General features: G+C 40.8%; 1 protein-coding gene across 1 annotated transcript in view; it reads right to left on the bottom strand.

Annotated features, from left to right (window-relative positions):
- Positions 1 to 3331: 3331 nt before the first annotated feature.
- kif17 (kinesin family member 17) overlaps positions 3332 to 11809 on the bottom strand; it is a 395176-nt gene continuing 386698 nt past the window's right edge. Inside the window, 3 exon segments of the mRNA XM_041206957.1 lie at positions 3332 to 3635; positions 5379 to 5558; positions 7059 to 7076. Coding sequence (XP_041062891.1) covers positions 3427 to 3635; positions 5379 to 5558; positions 7059 to 7076 — 407 coding nt within the window. The 3' untranslated portion in view covers positions 3332 to 3426.

Raw genomic sequence — 11809 nt, 5'->3', positions numbered from 1 at the left:
ACTCGGAAACAAAACCAGAATTACCTGGAAAAACTCAGCAAGTCTGGCAGCATCGGCAGAGAAGAAAAGAGTTGACGTTTCGCGTCCTCATGACCCTTCAACAGAACTAGGTGAATCCAAGGAAGGGGTGAAATGGCTCTGGCCTGACCTTTCTGTCTGCGTGGCCTTATCTCACACTAGGTACTGCATTTACACATACAGCTAAAGGGAGATTGGATTAGATTTGTGAAGGTTATGAAGTCCATAATGACACTTGCATCAAACCTGTTACTTTTTTAATTGTAAGAGGACTCAGAAAAGCTCAGGTTCCTTTGAAACTTTATTGCAAATATTTACATATACGAGTCTAAGTTGTTATAAACAAAACAGATAATTTAATTTTAAAGTAACATAATACATTTATTCTGTTGTGACTACATAGTTTAAAATATATGAATAAGAACAATTATGCCCATTTCCTCCTTATCTCAATTTAATTTATCATTCAGTGTGACTGCAGTCAAATCTCATTATAACAAAACATTACTCATATGTCATTATTTATAAAAGAACTCAGCCCCAATTGAAGGATTGTTAGTCAGTTAAAATTCTAAAATGAAACCAACTTTGTATACTCCTAGTAGTATGTCATCATAAAGTTTGACTGCATTTCTTTCTTTATACAGTTCATTCCAAGCTGAACATTCACACGTACTTCTCATATTCCACCACTCTCACCCTCCCCCCGGCCCCACCATTTTCCCTCCCTCCTTACTGCATGGAAATAATTCGTGGTTAGAGGACAATTCCAAAAGTGTCAGCAGCCTTCCAGAATTTGCCCAAGTGGCAAGTTTGAGCACAGAGAAAACATAGTAGAGCTTTATCCAATCCCCATTTAGCTTCCACACATTTGCACTTTGCAGCAAAGATTATTGGGTAACAACCAAGAATGGGAAAGCTGGCTGATTCACCCTGTCCCTTGCCTGAACTACAATTATAATAGCCTAATTCAGTTGAGATTAGCTAACTACATTAGCTAACATAGACTGGGATGCTTCCTTGGGTGTTCAGTATAATTTTGGACAGTGGGGGTTCCTGTTAGGCAGAGGAACTTCAATACCAATTGTATGTCTAAATGGTTTTGTCAAACTCTACAAATAAGTGGGGCTGGGGATACCGCTTGGTGGTTTTCTTTTTTCACCGGAGTTTAAGGTGTTGAAACCATAATAATCCCCAAACCAGTACACTCTGGAGCCAAACTCCTCAATGTGACTGTCCTCTCTGGCCCTCTGTACAGTTCCATGGGTGCCATTCTTTACGCAACAGCAGGCTGTTTAACTGTGAGAAACATCATGGCCAAGCCCAATCCACATTTTCACCTTATATCCATACCAGGAATTTCCAACAAGGATAATTGGATACCAATCAATTTATTCCATCTACCCATCCTCCTCCACCTCAAAACTAAAATCACCTTTAATATACCCCAGCTGAGAGTCAGTAACTCAGGCTGAGAATCAAACTTAGGACCCTGTGATTTGCAAATTTGGTGTTGCACCATGCAGTACATTTACCTACAAAATCATTTGGGGAACCATGAAATTGGTCATCGGAGTTGAAGGAGAGCCCAGGCAGTTATTGACTCTTTAATTCTGAACCCAAGTGCTTGGCTGTTTAGCTATTATAGACATTATAAGAACAAAGTGACAATTTTTTAAAAGTACAATATTTGTAATGACTTTACTGTGGCAGCAGTATATGCGTAACATTGCTAAAGGCATACAGCCAGACCTTCTGCTCCTGCTCCCAGAATGAGCTCATAATACCCAGCCGGCAGCAACAAAACAAATTCAAGTCTTGCCATTGCCAACCTCTTGACTACTGTCTATTTGATGATCCTGTTCTTAAGCCTGTACAGCTTTTTAAAAAGCTGGACCAGTTGCAATCATCATTTTTGACACAGGTGAACAACAGTGTCACCAGGAGCATCCTGATGTGAGGAACCTGTGTGAACTGAAATTGCTTACAATGATGCAACAGCTTTGGGAGACCTGGAGGGAGGCCTCACATTTTAGCTGATATAGGGTAGTACATCATCAAGGTTAACAGCAATAAAAGAGAATGGACAACAGATCAGAAAATAAAGTTTTGGTAATGACAGTGAAAGGTAAGACTGAGGAAACTTCTTGGAATGGATGAGTTAGATTAAGATACTATGATGAGTCCTAATCTCAACACAAGGAGTGTGCAGGGTACAGAAAGAGTTAATAAGATATTAGGAAAGTACAGGAGGAGTCCTGGATATAAGAGTCCTGCTAATATAGAGTTGGAAGAAAAGCTGTGTGTGCAAAGGTTAGAGGTGAGTGTCACTTCTATCCCCATCCTTTCTATTACCCCTTTTTCTTCCTGCACGCCATCCACTAACTTTCTCCATGTATAAAATGTCTGAGTCACATTCTGCATGCAATGAATAACACAGAAATATAAGTCTTTGTTGCATCAGATGACAAGCTTTTTCTAGTACCCTGTCCAAGAAAGTTAGAAAGATATTTTAAGATCCTTCTCCAACACAGGAGTAATGTTAAAGTGTTAGGCAGTCATGGGCATGAAACAGAATTGTTGAGGAGAAAAGCAATTTTAGCATGAAAGGAGCAAAGCTTCTTGAAAGCAGCTGTAAGAAAGGTTGAGGTATGAGAATTCAGTTTGATATTAAAGGAAATAGTGAGGCTAAGAAGATCAATATTTAAAACCTAAGTACATAGACTCGAAAGGAAAGAGATGGTAGATCTTGGTCAGACTTTTGGTGGATATAAATAAATCTACGGATTTGAAGGAAACAAAATTTTAGCTGTACTACCAGAAGTGTTGTGAGGTTGGCTGATTTGAAGGAACTTAGTAAGTAAAATTAGGATTGGTTAGGAATAGTAATAGTTACGAATGAATGATTAGAATGAAGAAAGAAAAGTGGAAGAGAGAACAAAGTACTTTGGCAAGTGCAGTAAAGGTTTGGTGACATTTAGAATTGATGAATAGTGCTATTGATGGGATGAGATGTGATGTATGGAAGTTTGACTTTTATAATTTAACTTTATATATATATATATATATATTCAAATCATTGTAACAATAACAATAGATGGCATTGTGATGTGTCGCATTGGACCAATACAGGTCTCAATTAGTTTCCCACAACGTTATGACTTCTCAATCTCAGGTATGCCTTTGTAGGGAGTTAAGTGGAGACAAGGCACTATGTCACAGAACCTTCAGGAAAGTAGCTCTACTTTTTTCCCAAACATCTATGAGTAGCTGGTGATACAGTAGCATTGGCAGAGATAAAGGTCACCCACCCTTGGCCAGGCTTGGTGTTTGGAGCAGTAAGAGCAGGAGGGGAAGGGAAGAATACAACAAATGCCTTTAAAAACAATTTATTGAAACAGTCGCACATCAGGCAATGTCCATGAAAGAACTACTTTTGTTTTTCTTGCGTTTGGTTTTGGCAGAGGGCACACGAAGTTCCAGTGATTCCAAACGGAATGGTCTTGGTGTTGGCATTTCAGGAGGCTGGGTTGGAGACACTGTGTTCAGGTTGGAGACAGCATGGGAAGAAGATCCATTGTTAAGAGATACGTTATGCACAGATGTGGGGTTGTGCACTGTTATAAGAGAACAAAGGAAGAAAGTAGGATAATTTGCTTGATGCCACAATACTCTTCGTGAGTTTTGTACACAGATTGATTTAACCAACCTCAACCTCAAAGGTTGCTCATTAAAGGAATTTCTAATCAAGATGATTTGCCTGACCAGATCTATGTAGTACTTTGGGTTAAGCTTTGAAATAAATTATATCTGATTTTGTAATTCCAATGATGAATATAAATCAGTATGGACTGGACCTAATACAGAAAACTGCTCTTTTAATTGGTCAGCCCAAATATGGTGATTTTCTTCTTTAAAATTGTTAAAATACAGCATGTGCTCCAATTTTGCTTTACCTAAAAGTCTTTTGAACAAAATAGATATTTTTAAGGCAAGTGATCTAATTTATGTAAATTTATTAACTATTGTTGATTTTCTGCTTTGAATTCTTCACAGACAAACATTACCTGTTTTTAGCAGCACCTGTGACATGTGCTCTAGCATATGTCCGGAAAATTTTACCATTAAATGCCTTAAAACAGGAATGTAAAAACAGGAAGCATAGCGGGAAAGGGACACCTGAGGATACAAAAGATGATGTGGACAGGTTGGTGATAGAGCCTTATATATAGGAATGTTGTTGAGGAGCTGTGGGGAGTATGGTGGTCTAAATGCAGTCAGGGCAATTTGGGCTCCCACCCTCAGAAGGCTACTATACTAATCTTTCCCCATTAGGGCCATGTGTTTGCAACCCCTAAATATTGCAAAATCACCCACACAAAAGTTCCAAAACCTCTTGCTAGTTTTACAGATCTTGGGACCCCTCTCTTCAGGGTCCCAATCCACCATTCCCAGACTTGCCAGATCTCTCTCAATGCTCACAAACCCCAGACTGCATTTCCAATCCTCCTCGATTCCAGGCCCACCTCCACTGTTGCCAGGGCATGCAAACTTATTCCAGATTCCAGGGCCCCTTCCCCAGTGATCTTAAGAACAACCTCTCTCCAGTATTCCTGAATTGTTTCTCCTGGCATTCCTTCAAAACACTATTAGACTGCAAAACCCCACTATCTAACCGACAGACCCTAGGGATCGCCTGAGGTGATAAATTAATGTTCTTGGTAATATTACTTGGTACAACAGTCCTATTCTGATAAAATCTCCAACTCACTGAATAAGGCCATTAGTAACAATCTTAGTAAACTTAAAATATCTTATAATGTGGGTTATGAAATGCTGCAATGCATTTCACTGTCACGGTTGGATGGTTGTTCAATTCTTCTATCACTGAATTAATAGTGTGCTACTGTACAGGACAGTTAATTCATCACAAGGTAGTGGAAAATTGGTAAGTATACAACTCAGAAAATTAAATGGAGTTTGAGGAAGTGACTGCACCCAAGTTGGCTATCAAATTGCCACAAGGTGATGACATCAAGGCCAAAACTTATTCCTTCCGAGCTAACACCTTTTGGATTCAGTTTCTTCTCATTAGTGACAATATAGTGAGGACATGTTTTGTGAAAGTAACGTGCCGAAGTTATAATCAGACTAAAAGGTCGAATCAGCTCCCAACACACACAATAACATTTAGGGCCAATACCCTCTAATTTTAAAAGGTATCCTCATCAAGGTGCTTTTTAAGATGGCAAGGATTCTTATGATTTCTGATATTTCCTCTCACATGCAATAATGTTTGAATGGTTCCCAATGTTATCCTTGGTTTTATTGCTTTAATTATGGATTGCAATGATACTTACAGAGACTTCTTGCAGAGTCTGTATTCAGGATCTGACTGGCACGCTTTGACCTGAAGTAATTGTTGGCAATATTTTCACTATCACTGCGGTTCAGCATTTGCCTGTAACGGTCTTCCTCCTAATAATCAGTAATAATATTTGAAAACATATTTCTTCCTTATCACAGAAAGAATGGTATAACTGTATTCAAATCAATAATCAGGATTCAGCCAAATGTTTAGAACATGAAATATAGTTTTCTGATTTGGAGCCAGCACTGAAAAAGTGGTCTTGGATAGTAAGATTTCAGGTATCACACAACTTAGACCAACAAATTCCATTTTTGAAACCTATTAGATAAGTTTAACTTATACACAGAACAGTCAACACTGTAGAGAGTACTCTAATAAGTGTAAATTTTCCTTATACCACAGTGAACTTTTACAGTGAATTGTAGCTCCAATCTTTAGGTTTACCCATGCTAAGTAGTGGAACATCAACAAAATAAAATCCTGACAACTATTTAACAGAACAGTACAATTTTTAAAATTTATTTATTTGGTCAACCATTCTTCAATACTGAATAAGACAGCCAGACTGCAATGAGTTGTTTAATGACTGGTGGGATCTGATTTTGCTTTGAATGAGATTGAACAGCAGATGCCATATATACCAGACTGGGAATCTTGACTTTCCAAGCGAAACTTCCTAAGCTTGTATTTACATTCAGCATCAACAGTGCAACATGCCTCAAGGGTATATTCATGGGTGGTTTCTTGCCATGCTTTCCATCCTGAGCAAGTTGTTCCAATGTACGAAAGTCCATTTTGCACTGTTTCAGAGTTGCTTTTAAGTAGTGTACATATTTATGAAGAGTCATACGGATTCGAAATGTTAACTGTATTCCTCTCCGCAGATGCTGTCAGACCTGCTGAGTTTTTCCAGCTATTTTTGTTTTTGTTTCAGATTCCAGCATCCACAGTATTTTGCTTTTACATCTTTATTTTGCTGACTATCATGAAACCACTCCCCAGTTGTCATGCACAAAAAGTGATCTTGTTCAGGTTTTGTTCATCAAGACCTGACCATTGTAGCTGTGTTTTCATGATCAGTGCAGCTATGCTTGGCATGTCAGTGCTTTTAAGAACTTAAACTTCAGGGTTCTTGTCTTGCCACCTTATCTTCATTAGTCATTTTTTTTTTATTATTCACTCATGGATGCAGTCCATGTGGTAAAAGTGCTCCCATGGTGACAATGAACCATGGTGACATATTTCCAAATCAAGACGGTGAGTGGCTTGGAGGGGAGCTTGAGGCCTTCACTTGGAGGTGGTGTTCCTATGCAGATTAGGTAAAAGTGATTCATGTAATCAACACTAATGATCTATGCCTGCTGGTACAGTTTCTTAGGATAAAATTGCAAAGGAGTAGAAGATTCTTCCCCACATGCTGTGTTGAAGAAATCTGATTTACATAAACAATGAACCCCAAATGTTAGAACCTAAATTTTTCATCCAAAATGCAAAAAACACCTTACTAGATTCAATTCATTTTCAGATCATTACAGAAAGAAAGAACTTGACTTAAGAACTCTAAAAAAACAGAAAATGTTGGAAAAACTCAGCAGGTCTGGCAGTATCTGTGGAAAAATGCTGTGGCAGCCAATTTGCACATATGTGCTTGGATCCACAACCTTCTGACTCAGACCTGGGTGTGGTACTCTACCTATATAATGCTGATAATGTACATAAGATACCTATAGAATGAATACTGAATAGCCAACAGCTACTGAAACAGTGAAGCAAGCATTGCTCAGTTCTTAACACTTTGCAACATTTTATCCAGTTTTCTTTCATTTACTTTATCTGTATTTTATGAAAGAATTCTGGTGGAAAAACTCTATGTCTGGCAGTATTTGTGGAGAGAGACACAGAATTAACATTTCAAGTCCATATGCCTCTTCTTCAGAGCTAAAGAGAGGTAGAAATGTGATGAATTTTATACTATTTAAGAGGGGGTGGAGCAAAATAGAAGGTTAGGTGTGAGCTCAGGAGAGATTTGAAAAATAAGTCATGGACACAGGGAGTGTTAACGGTAATGTTAAAGACTAAATAAAGTACTGATAGAGGCATAAAGGTAAATTGGCAGAATATGTTAATAGCAGAACAAGGGTCAATGCTGTGTGAAAGCAAAACATAAGAACAAGTGACGGGGGTGGGGGTGGTGGAAAAAATAAAATAAAATAAAGATAATATAGAAAGTTTTGGAGACAAAATGTTCCCTTTCTAAAACTGCTCTTTATTAAATAACCTATACACAAAGATTTATTTACAAGATATGTCACTGACAAGGCCTATCCCTAACTTTTTAAAATTCATTCATTGGATGTGGACATCACTGGCCCATCCCTAATTGCTGTTGTTCAGGGACATTTAAGAGCCAGCCACATTGCTGTGGGTCTGGAGTCACATGTAGGCCAGGTAAGGACAGCAGATTTCCTTCCCTAAAGGGTCATTAGTGAACCAGATGAGTTTTTACGACTATCGACAATGGTTTCATGGTCATCATCAGATTTTTAATTCCTGATTTTTATTTAATTCAAATTTCACTGTCTGCTGTGGTGAGATTCAAACCCGGGTACCCAGAGCATAACCCTAGGTCTCTGAAATACCAGCCCAGTGACAATACCACTATGCCACAGCCTCCCCTGAGAAGTTTGTGGTGAGCCACCTTCCTGAACTGCTGCAATGCATGTGGTGAATGTACTCGCCAAGTGTTTTAGGGAGGGAACCACAAGATTTTGACCCACTGACGATGAAGGAATGGCGGTGATACATTTTCAAGTCAGGATGGTGTGTACTTCGGAGGGAAACTTGGAAGTGATGGTGCTCCATGCATCTGCTGCCCTTATTCTTCTAGATGGTAGAGGTCACCTGTTAGAGGTGTTGTCAAAGCAGACTTGGAAAGTTGCTGCAATGTATCTTGTAGATGGTATACACTGCTGCCACATTATGCTGGTGAGGAAGTGAGTGTTTCAGGTGTTGGATGGGGCCCTGATCAAGTGGCTTCTTTTGTCCTTGATGATGTTGAGTACTTGAATACTGTTGGAGCTCCACTCATCCAGGCACATGGATAGTGTTCTATTACACCGCTGACTTGTGCCTTGTGGGTGGCAGAAAGGTTTTGATAGGAGGTGAGTCACTTGCCGCAGAATATGCAGCTCTGACCTGTTATTGAAGCCACTTTATGTGGCTGGTCCTGTTTATGACAATGGTGGGAGGGGGAGGCAGTTCGACCCTTATGGAGATGGTAATTGCCTGGTATTTGTGTGGCATGAATGCTTCTTGCCACTTATCAGTCCATGCCTGAATACCATATTCCACACCCCGCTTCTCAAAGTAGTGTGCATGATCAAAACATATACCTTCACTTCAGTATTATAAATGTTCGAGCAAAGTTAACCTCAGTTGAGTTTAACGATGTATTTCTAGTAGTCTGTATGGAGTTTGGATGAATGTGTGTGTGACACTTACCATTAAGTAATCTGCAATTTCATTATTAGAGACTCTCATCCCCTGCTTATTTGGTGCTAAATTAGGGCCAGCTGAAAATAAAACCAAATTGTTAAAGAGATGTAACTTGTACAGCGCAAAGAATTATACTTTATTCCAATCTAAATTTATTTCAACTTCTGACCACTAGAAAAGTGGCATTTGTGCACCTTATTAAAAGCTCTATTGCAAGAAAGCCATTTTCAAGCAGACCTGAATTTCCAGTGAATTTGCGACTTTATGCATTGCACTGAGGGAATCAAAGGTGGCAAGACGGATAATAAACCTTGTTATCATGGTCTTTTTCACTAGAGATTGCATGGGATTTCCCACTGTGCCCTCTTTTCCACTACAACAGGTAGGTACCACCACACTGCCAGATTGCATCACTCAGGGTAAAAGTCATTTATTTTACAGGATTGTCCCGTAATTGAGCAAACTGTTGTGTCCCAGGTTGCATGAATCAGGATGCTGTTTTTCATGAAATTTAGACCTTTAATGCATGCGCAGTAACTGTTCTCTTTCCGCCCTCTCCCGTGCCCCCCCACCGGCACTCACAGCCCTGGCAGAAACCCCCACTCCATGGACCCCATGCCAGAGTGTCCCTTATTTTCTGCCGCAAGAGGTGGTCACCCTGGTAAAAAGAAAGCTGTTAATACTCCTTACAGTTGTAATTGTACAGAGGCAAAAGAGTACAGGAAATAATCAGCCATGTAATTCTTGATTTCACAATATTTTAAACTGTCCCAAAGCCATAACAAGATCTAAATCTTAGTGTATTTTTCACAACCTTTTAGCTGAGTTGTTGATTAAGTATTATGGGCACTTCAGCTCCGTGGAGCCCCACCCACTGCTCCAATATGAAAGCTGGCACCCGACCATTCTTTCCAGAGATTATTATAGCTTTTTTTCAAGTGGATTCTGGTTTCTTTTGGAAATGTCCCAAACATGGTCCTTTTCCAATGGCAGGAAACATGTTAGTAATTAATTTTACCATTGCAATAGATAAGAGTGTGAATGGTGGTCCTTTTACTGTCTGCTGGTATCATTTGCTTTTGATATCTGACCTGTTGTCAAAGTTTAGTTCCAAGAAAAATCCTAGCATGTTTTCAAGCTTTGCAGACATTTAATATTTGAAAGAAATGAAGGAATTGTTTGTGACTATACTGATAATTGTACAATTCTTCCCAACCATTAAGCTGCACTCAAAGGGAGCACATTTCAGTGATACAGGGCCAGATTTTCACTTACGAGATGGGAAGTTTGAGTCAGGGAATTTCCTGACTTGTTAGACCCACCTTTATATAAATGACTCCCATATGCACTATTTTGGCTGCAGGGAGGCGGGGGAAGGACTGGGTCAGGTCTACCCACCCCACAAGCAGTTTGGAGGCAGCCAGAGAGGCAGGTGAGTGCTGAGGCAGCTAGTCGGGTTCTCCAGGACCTCGGTCCAATTATATTAAAGGATGTTCGGTCCTCTAGTCCTCACACCCCTTCACCCACCCATGCCCCCTCATATCCCCACCTGCTTCCTCATATCTTCCATGTCCCTCCATACCCCTGATTTCCCTCCATGTCCCCTCATATCCTCAATGCTCCCTCAAATATCCCAGGCCCCTCCATGCCCTCATATCTCCCATGCCCCTTGCAAGCCCACTATATCCTCCATGTCCACTCACTATGTACAGAATCGATGTACGATGTAGTAACAATGGCAATTCTTGAAATGCTCAAGAAAGAAACACCCACTGAGAGTTCCCTTGTTCAAACCCACTCAATGCTTGATCAAGGGCCCAGCATCGGGAAAGGAGGCCTAAGAGTCACCCTCGGCCCTTACTGCTGACTCCCCCCCCCCCCCCATTTTACCCACCCCAAAACCCCCATCCTGACATTACTCACCTGTGGCCTGGGTCTCTCTGTGATGGGGCCTCGGATGGGTGCAATACTGGCAGCAGCCACTGCTGCCCCGGTGGCACTGGCAAGTAATGCACAGCTGCCAGCCACTGATTGGCCGGTAGCTCGCAGGGAAGCAGGATTTCCACCCTTGGGGTTGTTGATTCTGGAGAAGGTCCACTGCTGCCCAGTTAAGTGCCTGATTGTCAGAATTCTGTGGGCTTTTCCCAATGGAGGCGACATAGGGTTCTCACAGGCTCCCCAGCCAGCAGAGGAGATCCCTGTTGCCTCCATTAAATGCCACCCTCAGTCTCAATAACAGAAGCTTTACCCCACTTCACATCTCTTAACTTTGTCCAGATAGGCATACAGACATTGAAAAAAACAAGAAAGAATAATGTATTATAACCACATAAAGACAGCAATCAATCAAAGCTAGATCTTCATTTCAGCCTGTGTAATCAGACCCCTGCTGAGCTGATCTATTAGAAAGCCTTGGAGCCATGCAAGCATTAATAATGAGGCCTTCTGGAGAATTTTTGTTTAAAAAGCTGTCAGAAGGCCTCAATGAATGCTTGGCTGGTCTGGAGCAATGGCCACTGGTAGGACCTCATCCAGTCCCCAACAATGATTGTCAACGCAGTTGGACTAAAAGGAGAGTGGGTTGTTTCACCAAAGCTAGTCTGGCAGGCCCCAGCACAGAGGTTAGAGGACAGGTTCAGGAAGGCAAGGGATGTGAGTACCATAATAGGGAGCCTCCATTGGGCACAGGATGCTTGAAAAGGAAGGATCCCCTCTCAGCCCGGAAAAAGCACACCGTGGCCTTTAAGTGGCCCAAGGTCAGGTGGGCCACCCAATGCCTTCCCATTATGAGTGGGAGAGGGGGTGGCACATAAAATCCCACCCTAGAGTGATTACAGCACAAAGGCCATTTGGCCCATCTGACTGATGTCATCAATAGCAAAATAACAAACAAAATAACTACTTTCTACACAGAGGAAGGGTTTG

Source organism: Carcharodon carcharias, chromosome 15 (assembly GCF_017639515.1).
Source record: "Carcharodon carcharias isolate sCarCar2 chromosome 15, sCarCar2.pri, whole genome shotgun sequence".
Lineage (NCBI taxonomy): Eukaryota > Metazoa > Chordata > Chondrichthyes > Lamniformes > Lamnidae > Carcharodon > Carcharodon carcharias.
Note: the sequence above shows the minus strand (reverse complement) of the source record. Positions and strands in the feature narration are given on the sequence as shown.